Source organism: Monodelphis domestica, chromosome 4 (genome assembly GCF_027887165.1).
Source record: "Monodelphis domestica isolate mMonDom1 chromosome 4, mMonDom1.pri, whole genome shotgun sequence".
In the NCBI taxonomy this organism is placed as follows: Eukaryota; Metazoa; Chordata; class Mammalia; order Didelphimorphia; family Didelphidae; genus Monodelphis; species Monodelphis domestica.
The window spans coordinates 253,031,773-253,057,759 of record NC_077230.1 but is presented as its reverse complement, the minus strand read 5'-3'; the positions used below and the strand labels follow the sequence as shown (position 1 = coordinate 253,057,759).

General features: G+C 35.5%; 1 protein-coding gene across 2 annotated transcripts in view; it reads left to right on the top strand.

Moving 5' to 3' along the window:
• DYNC2H1 (dynein cytoplasmic 2 heavy chain 1) overlaps nt 1–25,987 on the top strand; it is a 453,597-nt gene that overhangs the window by 366,446 nt on the left and 61,164 nt on the right. For both annotated transcript variants that reach the window (XM_056794452.1, XM_016433898.2), the window contains exon 85: nt 11,755–11,844. In XM_056794452.1, coding sequence (XP_056650430.1) covers nt 11,755–11,844 — 90 coding nt within the window. The remainder of the gene's footprint in view (nt 1–11,754; nt 11,845–25,987) is intronic.

Below are 25,987 nucleotides of genomic sequence, written 5' to 3'. Positions count from 1 at the left end.
TTGGGAAGGCTTCTAGTTTATCCCCATTGCAGATGATGTTTGCTGATGGTTTTAGATATATACTGTTTATTATTTTTAGGAAAGGCCCTTCTATTCCTATACTTTCTAGTGTTTTCAATAAGAATGGGTGTTGTATTTTATCAAAGGCTTTTTCTGCATCTATTGAGATAATCATGTGATTTTTGTCGGTTTTCTTGTTTATATGGTCAATTATATTGATGGTTTTCCTAGTATTGAACCATCCTTGCATTCCTGGTATGAATCCTACCTGGTCATAGTGAATAACCCTTGTGATGACTTGCTGTAGTCTTTTTGCTAGTATCCTATTTAAGATTTTTGCATCTATATTCATTAAGGAGATTGGTCTATAGTTTTCTTTCTCTGTTTTTGACCTGCCTGGCTTTTGGATCAGTACTATGTTTGTGTTGTAACAGTTAAAAGAGTGGTTGCCATAAACTGTGACCACAAAAATATGGTATCAAGACTTTGAACTGTCAAAACTGTAAAGACAATTTTTAATGCCTTGATTTTATATCAAAAATAAAGTGGGCGCCATGGGAAAAATTCCCAAAAATGAAATACCCAAGTCAGCTGGGTTTTATGGAGATTTTAATTAATACAAATTAAGGAATTAAGAAAAAGGAGAGAAAATAAGAGAAATAGAGTATGAAGGACCTAGGCCAAAATGGCCTAGGCCTGAGCCTTAAGAGAGACTAGTAAGTCTTTTATCACTCACCACAAGATTTTGTTCAAAGCAAGCTCTAGTATTCAGAGAGACCCAGCTACTCCAACTAGACCGAACTCTAACTCAGCTACCAAATCTGAATTCCCTTTCAGCCACAGAGACAAAGATCAGCCTCCAATTCAGCTCCATAGCTGAATTCCTTTTAGAGGCCTTTCTGACCTCCTTTTAAAGAGAATTTTCTCCTATATAACCTCCCCTAAGTTTTCACATCTGTCAATCACAGTAGACGTTTTCACAGGATTGACCATTCTTAATTCACACCTTGTTATCACCTTCTCTGGGTAGACTAAAACCTCAAACCTCTTACTAAGCTTGCTTGAACTTTTAGTGATTAATTTGACCTTCATAGGTACTTAGTACTGTTTTTTTGTATTAGATCTAGCTTAAGGGTCTTAGCTTTACTTTAAGTATGGGTTAAGGTACTTTTCATTACTCAGTATGAAGTTTTACAACTTTATCTTCCCCTAAAGTATGCCTAAGTATGGGTGGAGTAATGTTAGAGTTCTCACATTCCTGATCAAGTATCTTCATTGTTTTTAAATGGTTTTAGCTTAATGAAATCTTCTGAAGTAGAGTCCGAGAATTTTTAAGATTCATAAGTCTGAGAAATTTTAAGATTCACAATCCCCCCTGATGATCATTGGGAGACTAGTCTCCCCATTGATCATTTAACATAATCATCTTGTAGTCCTAAACGCACTTCTAACTACACATGCATACAATATTCATTTTTCTCAAGAGGAAATTACAGTAGTGAGGGAGGAATAGAAAAGAAAGAAAGAAAGCAAAACCAATGTTTTGCTAGGCGCATTGACAGAAAGGCAAATTAGAGGCAGTCCTTTTTGGCATAAATGTGTACATTTACAATAAATGTTCAATCAACCACACTCAAAGTTCATTCTTGATCTTCTTGATGTAGTGTGGGTTTTCCAGCATCTTTCTTCAACAATTCATTCTACGGATTTAGGAGTTAGCACGCTTCTTCCTTGAAGATCTTTTCTCGAACAAAATCAAAATCTTGGATTTTAAATTAAAATACAGTGTCATAAAATGAATTTGGTAGAATTCCTTCTTGGCTTATTCTGTCAAATAGTTTGTATAATATTGGGTTTCGTTGTTCTTTGAATGTTTGATAGAATTCATTTGTGAATCCATCTGGACCTGGGGATTTATTGTTAGGAAGTTCTTTGATGGCTTGTTCAATTTCTTTTTCTGATGTGGGGTTGTTTAGGTAAATTATTTCTTCCTCTGTTAGTCTAGGCAATATATATATATATATATATATATATATATATATATATATTTGTAAATATTCATCCATATAACCTAGATTGCCATATTTGTTGCCACATAATTGGGCATAGTAGTTTTTAATGATTGCCTTAATTTCCTCTTCATTAAAGGTGAGGTCTCCATTTTCATCTTTGATACTGTCAATTTTTTCTTAAATTTTTTCCATTAGACTGACAAGTACTCTGTCTATTTTACTTATTTTTTCAAAGTACCAGCTTCTAGTCTTATTTATTAAATCAATAGTTCTTTGACTTTCAATTTTATTAATTTCTCCTTTGATTTTAAAAATCACTAATTTAGTCTTCATGTGAGGATTTTTAATTTGTTCAATTTCTAGTTTTTTAATTTGCATGCCCAATTCATTGACCTCTCCTCTCCCTAATTTGTTAATATATGAACTCAAGGATATAAATTTCCCCCTGAGTACTGCTTTGGCTGCCTACCATAGGTTTTGAAAGGATGTCTCATCATTGTTATTTTCATCAATGAAGTTATTAATTGTTTCTACGATTTGTTCTTTAACCGGTTTTAGAAAATCATATTGTTTAATTTCCAATTAATTTTTGATTTACCTCTCCATGTATCCTTACTAATTATTATGTTCATTGCATTGTGAACTGAGAAGGTTGCATTTATTGTTTCTGCTCTTTTGCTCTTGTTTGCAATGGTTTTATGCCTTAATACATGGTCAATTTTTGTGAATGTACCATGTGCTGCAGAAAAGAAGGTATATTCCTTTTTGTCCCTATTTATTTTTCTCCATATATATGTCTACTAACTCTAATTTTTCCAAGATTTCATTCACTTCTCTTACCTCTTTCTTATTTATTTTTTGGTTTGATTTATCTAGTTCGGATAGAAGAAGCTTCAGGTCTCCCACTAGTATAGTTTTTCTATCTATTTTATCCTTGAGCTACTCTAGTTTCTCCTTTAGAAATTTGGATGCTATGCCATTTGGTGCATACACGTTGAGTACAGATATTTCCTCATTGTCTATACTGCCTTTTATCAGGATGTAATTACCTTCCCTATCACTTTTAACTAGATTTATTTTTACTTTGGCTTTGTCAAATATCATGATTGCGACTCCTGCCTTCTTTTTGTCAGTTGATGCTCAATAGATTTGGCTCCATCCACTTACTTTCACCCTATGCATATCTACCTTTCTCATGTGTGTTTCTTGCAGACAGCATATGGTTGGGCTTTGGATTCCAATCCACCCTGCTATTCGCTTGCAGTTTATGGGTGAGTTCATTCCATTCACATTCAGAATTATGAATACTAGCTATGTATTTCCCAGCATTTTGATTTCTACTCCTGGTCCTGCCTTTTCTTCTTTCACTGTTTCCTTCTATACCAATGTTTGTTTATAGTCAGTCCCCCTATTTCCCACCCTTCTTTTACTTCCCTTTCTACCCCCCTTCCTTCTTATTCCTCCCTTATTTTCCCTGTAGTCTTTCTAAAATTTCCCCCCACCCTCTTCCCTTGTACTGCTTCCCTCCCCACCAGTCCATTTGTTATCCTTCTATTCCTCTATAGGGTGCAAATCTATTCTATGCCCCAATGGATTGGATTGTTCCCTCTTTGGGTCAATTTCAAAGCACGTAAGAGTTGAGTATTTCCTATCTCCAACCTCTTTACCCTTCCAGTGTATTGATGTTCTCCCCACTCCCGCCATGAGCTTCTTAGTGACATATAAATTTAATCCCATTTGTTTCTTTTCCCATTTCTTTTAGTATTAACCTCTTTTTTAAGGCTCTAGTTATATGTGTGTGTGTGTGTGTGTGTATATATATATACACACACGCGTGTATATATATATATATATATATACACACACGTGTGTGTGTATTTATGCATGCATATATCTATATACCTATTTGTGTCTTGTCCTTTCGTTCTATACAGTTTGTCACTGTTCTCTCTAAGTGTAATTCTTCTCGCTGCCCTCATGATAGCAACAGTTTTTAAGATTTACCAATGACCTCTTTTCTTATAAGAATACATATCATTCTAACTTATTCAGTCTCTTAAAAAATATTTTTGTTGCTGGTTGTTGTTTTGTTTTCCTTTTTCCACTCTTTTTTAATTACCTTTTGATGATTCTCGTGAGTTCTATGCTTGGAAATCAAATTTTCTGTTCATCATGTCTGGTCTTTTCTTTACAAATTCTTGGAATTCTTCTATTTTGTTGAATGTCCATACTTTCCCCTGTAAGAATATAGTCAGGTTTGCTGGGTAGTTGATTCTTGGTTGTAGACCTTCGTTCCCTTGCTTTCTGGAATATCATATTCCATGCCTTTCGGTCCTTCAGTGTGGATGCAGTCAGATCCTGCTTTATCCTCACTGTGTTTCTGTGGTATCTGAATGACTTCTTCTTGGCAGCTTGTAATATCTTTTCTTTGGTATCATAGTTCTTGAATTTGGCTATAACATTCCTGGGTGTTGTCAGTTGGGGATTAAGTATAGGAGGTGGTCTGTGGATTCTTTAAACCTCCACTTTTCCCTCTTGTTCTAGGATATCGGGGCAGTTTTCTTGAATAATTTCCTCTAGTATTATGTCTAGGCTTTTTCTTTTGTCATGGTCCTCTGGTAGACCAATGATTCTTAAATTGTCTCTTCTCGAACGATTTTCTAAATCCTTTGTTTTGTGAATGAGATGCTTCATATTTTCCTCAATTTTTTCATTCTTTTGGTTTTGTTTTATAGTGTCCTGTTGCCTTGTGAGGTCACTTGATTCCAGTTGTATTCTGGTTCTTAAAGACTGGATTTCATCTCGGGCTTTTTGGTCATCCTTTTCATTCTTGTCTGATTTTCTTTGTAGGTCATCTTTCATCCTCTTTACCTTGTTTTTCATCTCCTTTGCCTCATTTTCCAGCTGGTTGATTTTTGGCTTTCAAGGCATTATTTTCTATTTTTAAATCTCCTGGAAGGCTGGAGCAAATGTGGAGAATCTCCACAGCTCTTTCCAGGCTGCCAGGTCTATGCTCCGTCTCTAGCTCCTTCCCCGCCATCTGTGTTTGATGTTCTGATCTTGGCACAGCCCTGCCTGCAAGGTACATTCTCTAGACCAGCTCCTTTTCCCGCACACGAAGGTCCTGCTGTAGTCTCAGCGCTCTAGGTGGCCAGGGGAAGGGGTCCTGGGACCTTCCTTCTCTCTTCCCCATAAACCTGAGTGTTCTTGGATTCCAACTTGGGGGGGGGGCGTGCCTTTTGAATTGAGTCCAGCAGGAGGGTTCCTTAGCTCTGTCTTTTTGTTAGGTTTGATTTTCAGTCCCCTAGGAGCATTCAGTTTGTGATCGGTAAGTAAGGGTATTCAGAGGTCTGAACTTCTGCTCCTTCGAGGCCACCATCTTGACTCCAGTTTTAGTGGTTTGTTACCTCAATTTGATTTAACATATGACCAATAACCTTAGTCTGCACTGAGAAAAGCATACCAAACCAGAAATATGATAGTTGTATCAGTGTATTCTTTATTCAGATCATATTTGAAGCATTGTATTAAATTAGATACAACATTTTAGAACTGGAGTGTTTTCAAGATCAGGACATGCAAGTCAGTGATCATGTATGAAGGCCCTTGAAATGTTTAGGCTAAAAGGAGAGAAGATTTATGGGACACAAGAGAAACATTTTTCATGTGGAAGACTAGTTATACTTGTTTTGCTTGCTCCCAGAGGACAGAAGGAGATACAGTAGATGGAAATTACAAGGAAGAAAATTAAGGCTTGATGGAAAGAGCCTTTTTTTTTTTAAATCAACACATTGATCCCAAAATTGTCTGGCCTTCATTTTGGAGGTAGCCCTTTCTTTCTTATAAGAAATCTTCAAGCAAAGCCTGCCTATGTGTGAATGTCTTATAGAGAGGATTCATATTGTAATGATTATATATTCACTAAATTTTTGATGTTAATATAGTGATGGTTAGATGACCTAAAGGGAGCTTGTAGAGAAGGAAACAGAGTGTGGAGTGATAGGAACTTTGATGGGCTGGCTCCTACTCTCCTTCACCTCCCCTTAGTGAGGCTGATAAGGGGTGTTGCACAGGTTTTAGAAGATCCTCTGTTGTGTGAGGGTGAAGGAGAGTTGAAGGAAGGTCTCCCCTATCAGGTTAACCAGTGGGTATCCCAAACTTTCCTGGCAAGAGGAAGTTGAGGAAACAAGCTTCCCCCCAGTTCTTGACTCAGCAAGGGAGGGGGTCTTGGTTGCTTTCTCTTAAGACTGATTTATAGTCCCAGCAAGTTATGTTCCCTAAGTTCCAAGAATAAACCACTTAAAAGGACATCTGACTGCTAAATAAAACGTTTCATGGACTATTGTTATGAGGCAAGTAGGGGAATTGTAAAGAGGGAGTTGGGGTCCCTGATTTGTCCCCCTAAATACAGTCTATCACTTAAGTAGCCATCCAGGCAACTTGAGTTTCTCTGTCCCATTCCACTAAAATTTCTCAAAGTATTTATAATTTTATATTAATATATTTATAATATTTATTTATATTTTAAATAATTTATAATATTATAGGGCTAAGGAATAAACAGAACAGGTGCAAAGAGGCTAAGGAAGAGAACCGGGCTCTTGGGCTGAGTCCTCAACCCTCTTGAGTCTCAAGAGTCTGACTCTCTACTGTGATGGTCCTTGAGGTATCAGACTGATGAAATGACTCAGCAGAAGTAATTTCTGGGCAAATGAACTGAATCCTTTAAGGCTCTTGGTGAGGTGTCCCTAGCAAGGAAAAGGCTTTCTGTTTGTTTGAGGTCTCTGCTTAAAACCCCAGAATTCTTCAGGAATCTTTGCCAAGTCCCAGCATCCTCTGCACCCAATGGTTGTTACTGTCAATCATTGTTCTGTCACTTTTCCATTTTTAACCCCATTTACAACCTGCCTTTACTATACTAACATAGTCATCGTCTGAGATTTCTTCCAGATCTGCAGTTCTGAGGTTCTGAATTTCTGCTGTTTTAGCAATGCTCAATAGTTTCACACATTGTTTAGAAATATGGCTTTTTTGCCCACCAAAACTAGGTAAAGCTCAAGAGTTAATTCACAAGAGGCAACAACTTAACTAATGTAGTCTCCATCTGTGTTATATTCTTTAGAAGTTTTCCAGTTTTAAAAATCTTAAAAAATTTTTTTTCATGAAAGGCTGGGGTTCAAAATTCTTAGAATTCCTCAGTGAAATTATACCTTTTTATGAAGACCATACACTTAAATTATTAGAAAACAACTGCTATGTGACACTGGGAAAACCTCTTAACTCCCATTGCCTAACTTACCACTCTTCTGCCTTAGAACCAATAGACAGTTTTGATTCTAAGATAGTAGTTAAGGGTTTAAAAAAAAAGACAACTGGCTTTTAAAGTATTTCTTTGTATAAAAAATATTACTCTTTTGTTACAGTTTCTAATAAAATATACCCGTGAGGCACTTTTTTTTATTCAACAACCATTTATTGAATAGTCATGTGCAAGACACTGTGCATAGTGCAAATAGTAGTATAGAGATAACTTTGACATAAATCCTGCTCTTGAGAAACTTATCTACCAGATGGTACTATGATCCAGATTAGATCTGGAAGAGTTCTCAGTCTGAACCAGTGCCTTTATTTTTACAGATGATGAAAATAATGACTAGGCAAGTTAAAAAACTTGCCCATGGTCAAAGAGGTAACTTGTATTAGAGGTTGAATCTCAACTCACGTCCTCTGCTTCTCAAGCTAATAGGTTTGTTTTTTGTTTTTTTTTTTTAGCAAAAGAGATGACCAGGTACATTATATATGTTAGAATTTAATGATGTGACAGTAATGGAGACATAAATTTGTTTTTAAAAATTGATTTTAGTTGATTGCAAGCCCAGTGTGAGTCAGCAGTTTAATATGGCAGAGACAAAAAGCTAATAAAAGGCTGAACAAAGAGAGGTAGAATGCTTAGGATTGAGGAGGGGTTAGTTTTACTCTGCTGTGGTCAGATCACATATAGAATCCTATGTTCTGCCCTTACCACTATGCTTTAGGAAGGATTTGTATGTTTATGTTTTCCAGCAAAGGCTGACCACATGATAAGTATATTGCCAGGGTCATCCTTGTTCAAATGCAGGTTAGATTCAATGGGCCCTGAAATTCTTTCCAGTTATCTTGTTTAATAATTTTCTTGACCCTTAATATTTGAATATTTGAATTTGAATATTTGAATCTTCTTGCATCCTGAATATCACCTATAATAAAGAGTTGATGGTTAACATTTGTATAGCAAATAAAAAATAGCTACTGGTCTTTGTGATGAATTCTGGTAATGGTAAACATAAACATATTCTTTGCCAAGGAAACTGTAGACCAATTCTTTTTTTTTTATATTAAATTTTATTTTATTTTTCTCCAGTTATGTGTAAAAACAGTTTCCAACATTTTTCAAAGAATATTGAAACTTGAATACTCAATACACCTTCCATGAGATTGTAAGCAATCTCCTATAGATTTTACATGTGCAATCATGTAAAATCTTTTCTGCATATTAATCCATTTGTGGAAGAAAACTCTAATAGAAAAAAAAATGAGTGACAAAGGTTTTCTTTGATGTGGATTCAGACTCAGTTTTTTTTTCTCTGGAAGTAGATGTCATTTTTATCATGAGTACTTTGGGATAGTTTTGGATCATTGTATTGTTGGGGATAGCTGTTATTCAGTTGTTCCATATAAAGCGACTGCCTTAGGGCCCTTTGTTCCTTGTTATCTGTCACTCTTTTCCTGGCTCTCTCTAGGACTTCAAGATAAAAAGTCACCAAAAGTAATAAAACTAGCCTCCACATCCTCTTCCCTAGTCAAAATTAAAAAACTGGGTACCTTTGCCCTGAGAATATTGGGGTAAGCCAAATATTTTACTTTGAGAATCACCCACATAATTCCATCTCACTCAATATCTTTCATAGAGAATGCTTTCATTAAGCTGAAGGCCTGCCACTGAGCCTTTTAATATTTTACAAATACCATTTAATAGTTGATCTATTGTCCCTCATCCTGATTACATGACCAGTTTACCAAATTTTCTGGACATACCTATTGAGGAAAATTAATTTTAAATTACTTCATTTTTTAACAATGTTTTTATGTGAATCCATTCATTTTCTCAACTACAACTGCTGAATGTCAGGGAGTTCAGTTCTCAAGACAATTATTCCCAGGCCAGAAATGAAGTAATAGGGATATATATATATATACATATATATATATATATATATAAAATCTAGATTTGAGGTGACTCAGTCTGTAATCAGGGGAAAAGCCAATGAAAATCTGATTGAGACAACTGATGTTTTTCTAGCCAAAAATTGCTAGAGGAAGCTGGGTTTTCATAAACTAGCTGATTTTCTAGGGTGGATTAGCCATGTTTCCCTAGCTTGGTGAAGCTGTAGAGATCCACCCACTTGAAGAGCAGTCCTTCTCCTTCCCTCTGATAAAGTAATAGGGGAGGATCTGAGATATCAAAGTCCACCTCCACTTTTAAGATATCCACCAATTGGAACTGCCTGGGAAGGGTCCAGAGTATGTACTATTAGGTCAATCAGAAGGAAGAAACAACTCTGTTATAAGGCTTTCAGCTTCCTGTTCCTAGTTTTTCTGCACAGGGCCATGTATGATTGACCTGTTCTTAAGTTAGAGAGCATATGCCCCTACTAATAAATGATATTATACTCAGAGAAATGGCTTTCTTTTATTTAATGGTTAAAATTTTGGGTGTTACAGGAGTTGTTAATGAAGTCTTTCCTTACATTTATCCTGTTCCATTTTGGTAGATTAATATTAATGTTAATGTAGTCTACTTATACTCATAGTGTTTCTTTTTATTACTCTTTGGACGTATAAATTTCTTGTTTCTCTTAAATCAGTGTATTCTGTTATTTTCAACCACAATTGTAGCATTATGAAGAGAATATAGACATTAAAAAAATGAACTTTTGTAGCAAGTTATTAAGTGCTTACTATTTAACAGACATTGTGTTGGATGTTGGTCATAAAAGTACCCAAATCAGAACATTTCTGGCTCCCAAGGAACTTAATAGTCTTATGCAGGAGACATAAATAAATACTTATAGCATAAATATAAAGAGCATAAAAACAAATTTACATAAAATACAAGGAAGTTTATACAGCAACAATTGGTGGGATCAGGTAGAGTTTCATATAAAAGATACATTTTATTTTTTAAAAATTTAAAAAGATATTTTATTTTCCCAATTGCATGTAATAACAATTATCAAGCTGTTTTCCAAAATAATAGGATCCAAATTGTCTCCCTCCTCTCTTCTTTTTCACCTCCCAGTCATGGTGGTAAGCAATTTAATCTGTATTATACATGTATTACCATGCAAAACATATGTCCAATTGGTTATATATATGTATATAAAACCAAAGCCCCTGAATAAAAACAACAGTTCTATTTTTGGAGGTGGGCAGCATTCTTTGTTATTAGTGTATAAATGGAGATTTTGAACCTTTGACTTCATTCCCCAGAAGTCCTTAGTATTTCCCAAAATTCCCTATATTCTCTCCTGGGTCTCCACATTGGCGAGATCACATTAATGGTATTTAACTGGCTGTAATGCCTCCCATGGGCTCTTTTGATGATGATGCAGCAATCAGCTGTGATGGTGGTAAGATGGGAATTTTGAAAATGGCTAACTAGCCATCGGCATGTGGTTTTTATTTTGTATCTTTATTCCTTGATTTCTAATGATCATTTTAATAAACCTCCTAAAATAAAATATAATATTTTATTATTAAGATATAATTTTAATTTTTACAGTAGTTCCATAGAATTGTCCTGGATCATTATGTTACTGAGAGTAGTTAAGTCCTTCACAGCTGATCATCCTACAATGTTGCTGTTACTGTGAACAATGTTTTTCTGGTGCTATTTATTTCACTCTGCATCAGAATGTAGGTCATTCTAGATGTTTGTGAAATCATCCTGTTAATCATTTCTTATAGCACAATAGTCCATCACCATCTTATACCACAGTTTGTTCAGCCACTCCCCAATTGATAGATATCCCTTTAATTTCCAATTCTTTGCCACCACAAAAAGAGGTGCTATAAATATTTTTTAAGTAGATACTTTCTCACTTTTTATGTTCTCTTTGGGATACAGACCAGTAGTGGTATTACAGGTATAAGATATGTTTTAAAGGAAGAAGGGAACACCATAAAGTGGTAGTATGGAGGGAGTGTTCATTCATATATATAAAAGAGTGCAAAAACAAGGAGACTGGATATGGATTGTCCTGTGTGAGAAAAAAAAAGACCATTTGGATATATTTTGCATTATGTGGGAAGCTGAAAAGATAGGTTAGAGCCAAGTTTTGTAGGGCTTTAAAAGGTAAACAATAGCTTAGGTTTTATCTTACAGGAAACCACTGGAATTAATTGAGTTGAGGTGTTAACACAGTCAGATTAGTGCTTAAGGAAAATTACTTTGTATGACCTCCTGTAGTAGGGAAATACTTGAGGCAAGAAGGAAAATAAAGAGATTATTAAAATCTGGGTGAGAGATATTGAGGGCCTGAATGGAGAAAAGTGGTGAAATGGAAGAGATTATGAAGGTAGAAGTGAATGTATTTTAAATAAAATCTGCCCATAATAAGAGATCTTAAGTAGCTTTTCTATATGTCATATTGAAATCAAAAGATACTAATATGTTAAATTAATTATGACTTTTTTATTGCAGTGTCCTCTAATATGGCAGAGCAAATGGGAAGGCCCAGAAGATCCCTTACAATATCTTAGAGGTCTTGTAGCTCGTGCACTTGCAATACAGGTAAAATTATATTTTTTATTCATTGTCATCCTATGGATATATTAAAAACAGATCTAAGAAGCACCCTAACCAGAGGATCCAGATGAATTTTTAAAATAACTGCTGTTTAAAAAATGTTTTTATGTAATAACACATTTTCAGCCATTTAAAAGTGCATGTTCTGTAATAGATGATATTTTGAGGGTATATTTGATGATATACTAGAAAACTAATGGATCAGGTAGTTAACTTCTTTTTGCCTAACCTCCTCCCTTTTGTACCTCTCTCTTCAGAAGGCTTTCAGCCTCTCCTCCCCCCTTTTTCCGGGTGAGCTATGATACTTTAGAGGAAATACTCTTTTTTCTTCCTTATCTCAAGTTATTATATATATAATTATATATATGTATGTATATATATATAAATATATAATTAGAGGAAATACTCTTTTTCTCTTCCTTATCTCAAGTAAGAGTTTATTGAGGAAAATCTGAAAGTTGGAGGATAACGTAAGAAGGATAGGGTTTTCCCTATATCTACAGTGAGTATTAGGTTGGAGGATATTGAGAGAAATGACAATTCAGTCACTAGTATGGAACAGAGCCAGTCAGAGAGAGAGATATATAAGAACTATTGTCCTCCTTTTCTGCCTTCAAATCAGCCAGGCCACCTCCAATTTGACTATCCTAAGTCCCAGAGATAAACCTAGCTTCTTCCTTAACACCAGCCAGAAGCCAAAGACCTTCAAATCCAGTCCAGCAGTTGGCTCTTGCCTCTGTTTCCTAGTCACATTCCAAATGGAATCTTCATTTGACTGATAGATGATCAATCTCCAGCTTCATGTCTTGCTGCATGCATGCCTCTTCCATAGTTCTGAGTTCAGGGTATTGGAAAAGCTGCCATCTTTTGGCAACCCAACCCTATATTACAAATCAAAAGAGTTATTTTTTCCTTCAGTGGCAAAGGACACTTCCTTTCTCATATGTGCATCAAACTGGATAGAAAGACTGTAGTGTCAGGGAGCTTGTTTGTGATTTGTCCACCTCTTTTCCTGAACAAGAATATTTGGAGTGGTGATGATGGGCTAGTTTGATTTGGAGGAAGAGAAGATGAAATCCCCTTATCCAGTATGAAAAAGAAAGAAGTTAGAAATGAGCAGTTGTGAAATATAGAAGATTATGAGTGCCTATGTTTCAAGCTAACAGGTAACAGGGAATCACTAGATCTTCAAAATAGAAGAGCTGACATAACATGAGCTCAGGTTGAGCTCAGCCAAAGCCTCATTCAGAGCAAGAAGTTGTAGTTGTAGTTAATGGTATCATTTCTGTAGCACAAAAACTGAGATATAGTGAAGAGAGAGATACTCAGCTGGTAAAGAATAAAGGCACTACTAGTATACCTGTATTTTCATCACCTACCATTCCAAGGAGCTGGACTATTTGCTGAATTTATAGCTTGCCATGAGATTTATATCACTGTGTGATTTCATAGCCAGAATAATTATATATATTCTTTTCCTATAGCCTCTGTAGACCTTTTCTCACTAGTTTCTCCTTGAGAAATTTGGATGCTATGCCATTTGGTGCATACATGTTGAGTACAGATATTTCCTCACTGTCTATACTGCCTTTTATCAGGATGTAATTATCTTCCCTATCCCTTTTAATAAGATCTATTTTTACTATGGCTTTGTCAGATATCATGATTGCCTCTCCTGCCTTCTTTTTAATCAGTTGATGCCCAATAGATTTGGCTCCATCCTCTTATTTTGACCCTATGCATGTCTATCTTCCTCATGTGTGTTTCCTGTAGACAGCATATGGTAGGGTTTTGGATAGTAATCCACTGCTATTTGCTTGCATTTTATGGGTGAGTTCATTCCATTCCCAGAATTATGATTACTGGCTGTGTATTTCCCAGCATTTTGATTTCTACTCCTGGTCCTGCCTTTTCTTTTTTGACTATTTCCTTCTAGACCAATGTTTTTTTGATCATTTCCCCTAATTCCCACCCTTATTTTACTTCCCTTTATACCCCCTCCCTTCTTATTCCCCCCTTATTTTCTTTACAGTCCTTTTGAACTACCCCCCCACCCTTTCCCTCCCTTGTACTGCTTCCCTCCCCACCAGTCCATTTGTTACCCTCCTACTTCCCTATAGGGCACAAATCATTTCTCTGCCCCAATGGATTGGATTGTTCTTTCCTCTTTAGGTCAATTTCAATGCATGTAAGGGTTGAGTATTTCCTATCTCCAACCTATTTACCCTTCCAGTGTATTGATGTTCTCGCCCCTCCTACCATGAGCTTCTTTGCGACATATAAATTTACCCTCTTCATTTTATTTTCCCATTTGTTTTAGTATTAACCTTTTTTAGCTATGTATATTTACATATGTATATATACATATTTATATATGTATATATATATATACACACACATACACACATATATATGTATTTATGCACACATATATCTATATACATATTTATTTCTTACCTATACAGTTTGTCACTATTCCCTCTAAGAGTAATTCTTCTAGCTGCCCAGGTGATAGCAATAGTTTTTAAGCGTTACCAATGACATTTTTTCTTATAGGGATACATATCATTTTAACTTATTGAGTCTCTTAAAAAAATTTTTTTTTGTTTTTTGTTTTTATTTTTCTTTTTTCCCTCTTTTTAAATTGCCTTTTGATAATTCTTTTAAGTTCTGTGCTTGGGCATCAAATTTTCTGTTCAGGTCTGGTCTTTTCTTTACAAATGCTTGGACTTCTTCTATTTTGTTGAATGACCATACTTTCCCCTGTAAGAATATAGTCAGTTTTGCTGGGTAGTTGATTCTTGGTTGTAGACCTAGTTCCCTTGCTTTCTAGAATATCCTATTCCATGCCTTTTGGTCCTTTAATGTAGATGCAGCCAGATCCTGTGTTATCCTCACTTTGGTTCTATGGTATCTGATGACTACTTCTTAGCAGCTTGTAATATTTTTTTCCTTGGTCTGATAGTTCTTTAATTTGGCTGTAACATTTGTGGGTGTTGTCAGTAGGGGATTAAGAACAGGAGGTGATCTGTGGTTTCTTTCAATCTCTATTTTTCCCTCTTTTTCTCGAATATTGGGGTAGTTTTCTTGGATAATTTCCTGTAGTATGATGTCCAGAATTTTCCTTTTCTCATGGTCTTCTGGTAGACCAATGATTCTTAAGTTATCTCTCCTGGAATGATTTTCTAAATCTTCTGTTTGGTGAATGAGGTGCTTCATATTTTCCTCAATTTTTTTTTGTTCTTTAGATTTTGCTTTATAGTGTCCTGCTGCCTTGTGAAGTCACTTAATTCTAGTTGTTGTATTCTGGTTCTTAAAGACTGGATTTCATCCCTAGATTTTTGGTTATACTTCTACTTCAGGTCTGATTTTCTTTGGAAGTCATCTTTCATCCTCTTTAACTCCTCTTTCATCTCCTTTGCCTCCTTTTCAAGCTGGTTGATTTTGGCTTTCAAGACACTATCACATAGATTTTCATTATTAGATAACTCTAAGCCTGTTCCTTTCTCTGGTGGCCATGATGTTAAATTTGGATTGTTTCTTGTTTCATCAAGGAATTGTTTTTTTCCCTTTTTGAAAATAATTCTGAGAGAAGAATTTCAGTGTCCTGGAAATCTGGATCATAAAGCTGAATTGCTCTTTTAAATTCTTTTAAACATCTCATCGGTTCTGAACACCAGGAAGGTATCCGTTTTTTCAGACGTTCATGGTCAGCTGTTGTAAATGGTTTATGTGTTTTAATATGAATTATGCCGCTATCTGGTTGTAGGCTTGTTTGATCTCTTCTTTCTTCAATGTTATGTAGTGATGCATGCTATTTCCCTAATATGTGAAATTACTTTTGTTTTATTATTTCAACATACTCAGTCTTATATATAAGTCTCGTTTTCCATCTGTCCTCTTTTTATATAAACACATTTACAAAGTTCAAAGTCTTAACTGTCCATTTCAGCTTTTTTTTTTTCTTGATACTTTTCCTCTGGGCTGGTGTAAAATCTTTTCCTCTGGGATGCTTTTCCTCTGGGTGGCTTTTCCTCTGGGTTGCTTTTCCCCTGGGTTGCTTTTCCTCTGGACTGGAAAGTTGTATCAAACATTATGTGTCACTATTATTTATTTGTATTGTATTTTTAATGTTAATCAGTTTTTGTATTCATTTCTCAGCACTATCTTTTGTCTAATTATCTTCTATGTTTGTTACAGTGGTGTAGATTTTTTTTGGTTTTATGTGGAAACAATGAAACCATGAATCTTTCCCTACAACTTTTATAGCTCTTGGGGTAGTAAGCAATACTTCATGCGGTCCAGTCCATTTTTTGTCTGTAGCCAATTTTCTATTGAAATTTTTTAAGTATACTATGTCTCCTGGTTTGATGTTGTGCAAATTTTGCAGAGCCAACTAGATTTTCCAACGTATTGTGTCAAGAATTTGGGGAAAAGAAGGCAATTGGAGTTTCAGAGAAGTTGGGCCTGCATACATTTCAAAAGCCTGTGTGACTATGAAAAGTAACAATTTTGAGAGCAGTGTTGAATGCAACTACTCTGTCTAGTGATACCACACCCAAAAGAAACCACTCCTCCTGAAGGGAGGAGGCAACTCTTAAAGGGCCAGAATTAAAAACATTTTTCTGTTCCAAAAAGCTTTTCAAGATACAAGACGGCAAAGAAACTATTACTTGCCATGGGTTATCTAGCCTGGATTGGATATTTCTTTTATATGTTTTACAACTTATTTTTTGTCATGATTCCGGATTATATTTATTTTCTGCTTAGCATCTATGAAACTTTGCAATGGCTGAATATAAGTATATATCGCTTGATTTCATTCATTCCCACATATGCTGGAGTATTATTCTTCTTAACCCAATTATACTATGCCCTAAAAAAAATGCATCTAATTTATGGAAATAAAGCAAAAGATAATGAAATGGCTGTGATGATTTTAGCCATGAGGGAGGAGATGATGCAACTAAAGGTAATTATGAAGCAACTGACTGAAGAGGAACAATGTGGCAAAGGTATTAACACACAACAAGACATACCTAAAAATAACAATGTAGTTCAGCAAGACAATACAGATGGGACTGAAGGTGGAATACCAATATTGCCACTAAGAGATCAAACAAGCCTACAACCAGATAGCGGCATAATTCATATTAAAACACATAAATCATTTACAATAGCTGACCTTGAACGTCTGAAAAAATGTATTCCTTCCTGGTCTTCAGAACCGATGAGATGTTTAAAAGAATTTAAAAGAGCAATTCAGCTTTATGATCCAGATTTCCAGGACACTGAAATTCTTCTCTCAGAATTATTTTCCAAAAGGGAAAAACAATTCTTTGATGAAACAAGAAACAATCCAAATTTAACATCATGGCCAGAGGAAGGAATAGACTTAGAGTTATCTAATGATGAAAATCTACGTTATCAAAGGCCAGAGAAGATTTGTTAGAGACAATGAAAAGTTTTTCCAAAAGACCAGATATGTGGGGACAATTTGAGAAATTGAGACAGGAAAGTATGGAACATCCATCTAAGTTCCTTGATAGAGTGATTGAAGTAACAGAGGATGTGCTTGGATTTGAAAATTTAACTGAACAAAATCTCCAACACATAAGGAGACAATTTGTGGAAGGCAATAACACTCTGATTAGATCATATTTTAAACTTCAATGCCTAGATTTGGAAATACTAAGTCTGGAAGATTTAAGAAAAACTGCAACTTACATATTTTCAGGTCATAAAGAATTGCTAGAGGAAAAGGATGAAATAATAAAAGATCTTAAAGCCAAACTCAGGGAGGCAAATAGCACAAGTAAAGAAATTACACACAAAGCAATTAAAGGAGAAATGTACCCAGATGTTTCCTCTGTGGAAAAATGGGTCACATGGTTCGAGACTGTTATTTAAAGGCAAAATTATTCCAAGCTAATAACAAACAGAGGTCTTGGAAAAGCAACATAAAGTATAGCAGCAATAATACACAAACAAATGCAAAATGTTGTGATTGTAATTGCAAGAATTCATTGCAAGTACCAAATTTAGAAACCATGAAGAGATACATTCAACAAGGAGTGAAACTACGTTATTCACAAGTAGTCTCAGGTGCTGCCAAACAAAGTCAGTTATGAACCCAGGTGCATGGGGTAACATCAAGAAGGAAAAATGGGAAAGGAAATAGGAAAAATGAAAAGGAAGGGGACTGCATGCAGATAGAATTTGGGGTTCCAACAGCACAAAATAAAACTAAAGAACAGACAGAAGAAGAAATCCAATTAGATAATGATGTAACAGAGATTAAGGAGAGTATTTTTGGAACAGTGGAACAAGCTACAAATAAAGAGGAAGAAACAGAACTGGCAACAATCTGTAATACAAAAACTGTAAATGTAAAAAATGTAAATTGAAGCATGTGAGCAAACAACAGAAGGGTCCAATGGGGAGGAAAATGCAACAACAGAGAACATTCAAATTATCAGACCTCCTGGAGACAATGACACAGAAATCAGGGATGATATTACAAAAGAAAATACCAATGACATAATAGAAAAATCAACCTTAAATCAGTCAACATGAGAAGTGGAAATCTGAAGAAACTTGATTAGTATTAATTCAACACAACACTATTAGACACAAAACACAAAATCACAAACTGACATATGGAGAGACCTTGTTTATATAAACAAGTGCCTGAAATTGCATTTATTCGAAATGTAAAGTATGTATATAATTAGTTCCATAAGGTCTTAAGCAAATAGAAAGTTCAATAGATATTTCTATTTGACTGACATCAGGATGTAGAACAATGTATATTGTATTATATGTAAAGAATTTTTATAAATGATGTATTAGATTTAGTTAATTTAGAGTAAGTAGTATTAGCACTAAGATTCAAATTTCTTGTAATAGTTTTGTTCAACATTTATTGTACTGAATTTATTGTAAAACCCCAAACTACCCTTACCCAAACTTTCCTGCAAAGAATCCTTAGAGTAAATTTAGTAAATTGGTAAGTATAATATAAATAAGTGACCTTGGGAAGATTACAACAAAAAAAGGGGACAATTGTGGAAAAGAAACAAGACTGACAGTTGGTGGGGGAAGGGCCCACTGGGAGTGGCAGTTGGGTCTTGTGACTAGCACTTCCTTCTTTCTGGGAGTGGCAGTTGGGTCTTATGACTAGCACTTCCTACCTGCCGGGTTTGTCCTCCTTCCTGGTGTTGGAGGAGGGAGGAGCTTGTTCAGCCCAGTCTGGTGTGGTGTGCCTCTTCTTGGTTCAGCCCAAAGTTTCATCCCCAATCACTTCTGAACGTCAGAACTGTTCTTGTCTGCTTTCTGCCGACTGCTAAGATTCTGAATTAGACAGAGCAAGGACTGATAGAGAGTAGACAGGCGTGGGAGAAACCCTCTGCCAGCCTCTGGGGCCTGGCTTCAGCTCTGTAGCTGAGGAAAAAACTCCAATCCCAACTGATTATTAAACTTTATATTATTTGAATTCGCAGTCAGATAAGTGGACTATCTTTTCTGGGCATATGGGGAGCTGAACATCAGATCAGTCATTCAATGACAAACAGACCTTATTGGACCCCTGCTGCTTCTTCTCAGCAGGGGGAATCTCTCTCCTTTGCATCACCAAGCAATATTCCCTCTCTCCCCTCAACTCCTCCATATCCCCATGCAAACTTCCCTTTATCCCCCTGTTTTTCCTATCCTCTCTATCTCTCCCAATAAATATTACAGAATGCTGTACCATTTGGTGCATAAATGTTTATTAATGATATTACTTCATTGTTTATGGTACCCTTTAGAAAAATGCAATTTCCTTCTTTATCTCTCTTAGTTCAATTTCTACTTTGGCTTTGCCTGGTATCATAATTGCTACTTTTCCTTTTTTTGACTTTAGAGGACACATAATAATTCTGCACCAGCCTTTTACCTTGAATCTGTGTGTGTCACTCTGTCTCAAATGTAAACAACATATAGTAGGATTCTGGTTTTTAATCCACTCTGCTATTCTCTTCTGTTTTATGGGAGAGTTCATCTCATTCACATTCAGTTATGATTACTAACTGTGTATTGCCCTCCTATCATATTATCCATTTTAGATACAGCTTTATTCTCTTTCACTCTGTTCTTCATCACCTTTTGCCTTTTGTCACCCCCCACATCCCCATCCATTCAATTACCTCCTTCTTCCTTTGTCTTATTTCCCTCTATTTCTCTGTAGGGTGATAGAATTCTATACCCTACTGAGTATACTTTTTTCCCCCTCTCTGAGCCAGTTACAATGAGAACAAAGTTTAAGCATTGCCCGTCACACCACCCTTAATCCTCTCCTCTCAGTAATGATTTTTCACACCTCTTTATATTATGTAATTTAATTCACTCTATCTCTCCCTTCCCTTTCCTCTCAGTGCAACCCTCTCTTTCAGCCCTTGATTTTTTACATATTATTTGTATGCATACATATCATGTCATACATACATATTGTCCATATCATCACATTTACATGTATATAATATCATCATATACATCGTATTATAATCAGCATACTTCTCCACCCTCTTTCTGAATACATTCTTTCTATCTTCTCTACTACTGAGAGTAATTTTTGAGAATTATAGAAATCCTCTATCCATGGAGACATATAAACATTTTTACTTTAATCAGTCCCTTAATTTTCTTTTTCTTATTTACCTTTTTTAGGATTATCTTATGATTCATATTTGGACTTCAAATTTTTTGTTTAGGTCTGGATCCTCAGGAATGCTTGGAAATCTATCTTATTGAATGACCATTTTTTCCTCTGAAAGCATATACTCAATTTTGCTGGATAGGTGACTCTGGTTGCCTTCCTGAATATGATATGCCATGCTTTTCAATCCTTTAAGGAGAAGCTGCAAAATCTTGTGTGATTCTGATTGTTGCTCTATGGTATTTGAATGTTTTCTTTCTGGCTGCTTAAAGTATTTTCTCCTTGACTTGGTGACTCTTGAATTTAGGTATTTCATTTTTGGAAGTTGTCATTTGAGGATTTCTTTCTGGAGGCGATCTGTGAATTCTTTCAATTTCAATTTTTTTTCTTGTTTGAGGATCTCTGGCAAGTTATCTTTGATAATTTCTTGTAATATGATATCCAAAGTTTTTTCTTGATCATAGCTTCCAGATAGTCCAATAATTCTCAAATTGTCTCTCTTAGATCTATTTTCTAGGTTAGTTTTTATCAATAAGATAATTTCACTTTTCCTCTTTTTTTTCATTCCTTTGATTCTGTTTTATTGTTTCTTGGTTTCTCATGAAATCTATAGTTTCTAGATGATCATTTCTGATTTTTAACACCTGATTTTTCTCTGTCAGTTTTTGGTTCTCCTTTTTCAACTGGTCCATTTCTTATAGTACTTTCATTTTTCTGCTCCACTTTTGCTCTCCCTCTCTTGTTTGGTTTTTGAAGTCTTTTTGAGCTCTTCCAGACTCTGTGTCCAATCCATATTTTTCTTTTGGACTTTGCATGTATTTCCTTTGCTTTTTCTTATGTGTCTGTACCTTGCTCATTGTTTCCATAAAAATCTTTAGAGCTAGGTGCTTTTTTGGTAATTTGCTCATTTTTCCTATCTGATTATAGGTAGGCTCTGTTTTCTGGGAACCTGGGGTACCTTCTTAAACTTCAGCCTTTCCTTGATATTATTCTTAGCTTATTTTCTGGATTATTATTAGTTTACTAGATGGTCTTAGAGATGAGAGCTCTGAGAGCCTCCCCCTCCCAATTCAATTGACCCTTGAGATGCTGATAGCTTAAAGACTTTCCTTAGGCTTAAGTGCAAACTTTTCATCTCAGTCTGAACTGAATTAAGTCAGAGGCTGATCAAATTCTAGCCCCAGGATTAGGCCTAAGTTTTGGCTTCCCTGTGTTCTTGATCCAGTCAGGCACACCTTTGATTGCCCTATCCTGGAGCTCTTCCCTTAGTTTTGGGCAAAAAAAAAATGGGGAGGGGTCTCCCTCTGTAAACTGTGTCCTTACCCCATAGTGTGAACTATGTCCTTATCCCAAGCCGAGACACAGATCCTTGGCTTCTCTTAGGCCCACATGAACCAGTCCCATTTCAGCCCAGATTTCCCTGGGCTGGAACTATGGCCTTCTCCACAGGTTTGAACTTTTAAGGAATATGAGTTGTCTTGGACCACTATTTATCCAGGAATGATATCATGGTCTGAATGTTGGTTTGGGATTTAGTTTGGAACCTATGACAGCAGATGGTGATGTGGGGTGGTGTTGTTTGCTTTTGGCTTGCTCTTTCCTATTTGCTACAGCCTCTTGCTGGTTCTGAGTTCCTCTCACCTTAGTGCCCCAGATGTTGTCTGCTTAACTTTTGGGTTTTTCTTTTCTTTAAAGTTGTTTCACTCTGTCTTTTTATTGGTTCTTTCACTCCTGTATTCATTTTATGGTGATATTTTAATCTTGGTTGGAGAGCATTCTTGTGGTAACACGGAGCTGCTGCTCTAGTTACTCCTCCATTTTCTGAACAAATTTTCTCAGAAATTATCAAAATATGTCAGGAACTTCATGAGTAATTTATATGGAATTGATATCTGTGGTAAAAATCATAGGAAGAAAGAAATCTATATACCTGACAGATGACAAAGAATTAACTTATAAGAGCTATTAAAAATAGGGAAAGTTGTTGGGAAATTACATCAATATCTGGTTAATACATACAGTAAAAACTTGAACACCACATTTAAAAATTAAAGGAAGCCCCTGGAGAGAAATCTAGAAAACAAAGCATATCAGAAATGTTGGGTTTCATTAAACAGCAATTTTAAGCAAAGTTTTAAAGTACAATATGACATGGTGACCAATTGGTACTGGTAACAAAAGTAAACAATTCACCATTAATAGAAACTTTACTACAGAGAGGGCTTGAAAAATAAAGAAATTGGAGGCATTCACTTAAGAAAGGAGATGATGGAAAATTTCTAGTAATTTAGTTGAAAACAAGAAGGAAGAACTTATAAGTTGTATCAAATAATACTCTACTTTTCCAGTTTTCTTTACCTTTCACTTCCTTCCACATATTCTATGATCCAGTGACATGACCTACTTGCTATTTCTCATGCACAATAAAAACCCATTTTCCTGACTTCATGCCTTTTCCACAATTTCTTCCTCATTCCTCTTCTCTGGTGCCTTCCCTCTTTATCTTTGATTTTCACTATATATACACATACACACTCCTTAAAGGTATATACACACATGCATGCACATGTACACATGCACACATAAACCCAATGAGACACATGAGGCATAAATGTAAATGTAAATATATATATATTGAATATGAGTGGTATGTGTTGTGTGTGTGTATTTACACACATACACATACTTAATGAACATGAATGCTATGAATTTACTGATAAAATAGAGGACAGTAACAGAATGGATTAGAAAGCAGAATCCAACAATATTCTATTTCCAATTAATACATTTAAAACATAAATATTTAAAGAGGAATTTCAAGATGGTGGAGTAGAAAGAAGCATTACAGCCTAGCTCTCTCTCCCACAATAGACTAAGAAGTATAATGGACTGAATAGTGGCCAGGAAATTAAATGAGAAACTGCAGTGGATCATCTTTGCAGCTCAAGATCACAAAATCAAAATTTAATCTAGGGGCAAATGATCCAGGGAATAAATGTAGTACATGGATGGAGAAACATGGGGATTTTCAAAACTGATCATACAAGTAGCCGATGTCCATCCCAGAAGCTGTGGGTTGCCAAATGGGGCACCCAGAGCACCAAAACATTCATTGTGTACTCAGACCCCTTCCCAGACCAGCAGTTATATGGTGACCCAGAAGGGCCAGAAACCATGACTCAGTGCCCAAAGCCACAAACTAGGCCTGTAACACATGGACTATCAGAACTGGTTTTGCACTCAGACCTAGCCTGACTAGCTATGCCCCAGATAAGGGATATGACAGTGAAAATCTCTTCGTTTTTTGCAGAGGTAAAACCATAAAGACAAAGGACATTTCTGTAATAATTTGAGCATTATCTATCTAAATTCAAGAGTTAACATCTGTAATGGATAAACATTACTTTTCTTAGTAAGATCATAAGTAAACATTTTCATTATCACTGTCATTTGAAATAGTCCTAAATATCCTAGCCATAAAAATATGATTAATAACAGAAATTAAGGAAGAGAGCATAAAAAAGAAAAAAAGAGAATTAGTCATTTTTGTAGATGACATTATAGTCTACTTAGAGAAACCAAGTTTCAACTAAAATTATTTGAAACATAAAATCTGGCCTCAGACATTCTACCTGTGTGACCCTGGGCAATCACTAAACCACTATTGCCTAGCTCTTTCTGCTCTTCTGTCATGGTATTAATACTTAGTATCAATTCTAAGACAGAAAGTAAAGGTTTAAAAAAGTTAATTTAAAGTTTACCTTCACCAAAGTAACAATATATAACATAAATCCGAAAAAATCATCAGCCATTCTGTAACCAAGAAAGCCTAGCAAAAAGAGAAAGAGAAATTCCATTCAAAATAACTAGTCTATAAATATTTGAGTCTATTGACCAAGACAAGTATATGATAAAACCGTAAAATATCCTTTATGGAAATACAGACCTAAATAATTTAATATATGTTAATTTTTATTGTTTGGCAATTAATATGATAAAAATTGTAATACTACCTAACTCATTTACTTCTTCATTTTCATACTAATCAAACTCCCAAGACATTTTTTTATAGTTTTTAAGACAAAGAATAAAATTTATCTGGCAGAACAAAAAGACAAAAAATCTCAAATAATAAGGAAAGTAAGAGGGAAGGAATAGAGTCAGGAGTACTGCCACAACTCAGATTATAGAGCAAAGTGATAAGCATCAACATTATTTGGTCCTGATTATGATAAAGAGAAAATAAAATTTAAGAATACTTATTAAGCACTTGCTATGTGTTTAGCATTGTGTTAAATGGTGGAGCAAAATACAGCCTGCCCTCAAAGAGCTTACAATTCTAGTGGGAGAGACAGCATGCATATAAATATATACAAAGCAGGCTATATGCAAAATAAATAAGAAATAATTAGCAGAGGGAAGGCACTATAATTAAGAGGTATTGGGGAATGCTTCTAGTAAAAAGATGGAATTTTAATTTAGACTAAGGGAAGGTAAGGGAAGTCAACAGATGAAACATAGGTGAGAGAACATTCCAAACATGGGGGACAATCAGAGAAAGTACCAGTAGCTAAGATGGAGGATCTTGTTTATGGAACAGTAGGAGGCCAATATCTTTAGATCATATAGAGAATGTGTGAGAGAAAAAAAGTTGAAGGTGGGAGGGGACCAGGTTATGAATGGCTTTGAACACCTAACAGAGTACTTTTTCCAGCAGATGATAGAGAGCCACTGGAGTTTATTGGGTTATGACATGATTGGACATACTCTTTTGGAAAATCACCTCTGTGACTAAATAAAGAATGAATTGGAGTGGGGTGTGGAGAACTTGAGGCAGGCAGACCCATCTGCCAGCTATTGTATTATTCCACTAGTGAGGTGATGATGGCCTGCACCAGAGTGATGGCAGTTTCAGAGGAATTTTCAGTTTCAGTCATATATGAGAGATGCTGCAAAAGTGTAATTGGATAGAGGAGAAAAAGAGACAGTGAGAAATCCAGAATGAAAAAAAGTGGATATATTTTTACATGGGTCATATTAAAATACATCCAGTCATTGCAACCAACAAAAGAAAATGCTACTATGATGCAACAAAATTGGGAAATTTGCTAGTGTGGAAATGTAGAAAAGTTTCCTTTCATGCTATTGACATAAAGTTCCTTAGTTAAGAACTGGTATTCTTTGTCAAGATTCTTAAGGAATTTACCAGAAAAATATTCTTCAGATTATCTTGAGTATAATTTTTAGGTATGTCTTCATATTGTGGATTGGGAAAAAGGAGGGAAAAGGTAGGGGAAAAAGGAGAGAAGGTGGTAGTGGAGGGGGGAAATTAACCAGGCTTTTTTCTTAACTATAACTAGGCTAGGGAATTAAATTAAATCAAGCCAGACTCTAGGGACAGTTAGATAGGTTCATTTGGGCTAGGAAAAGAAA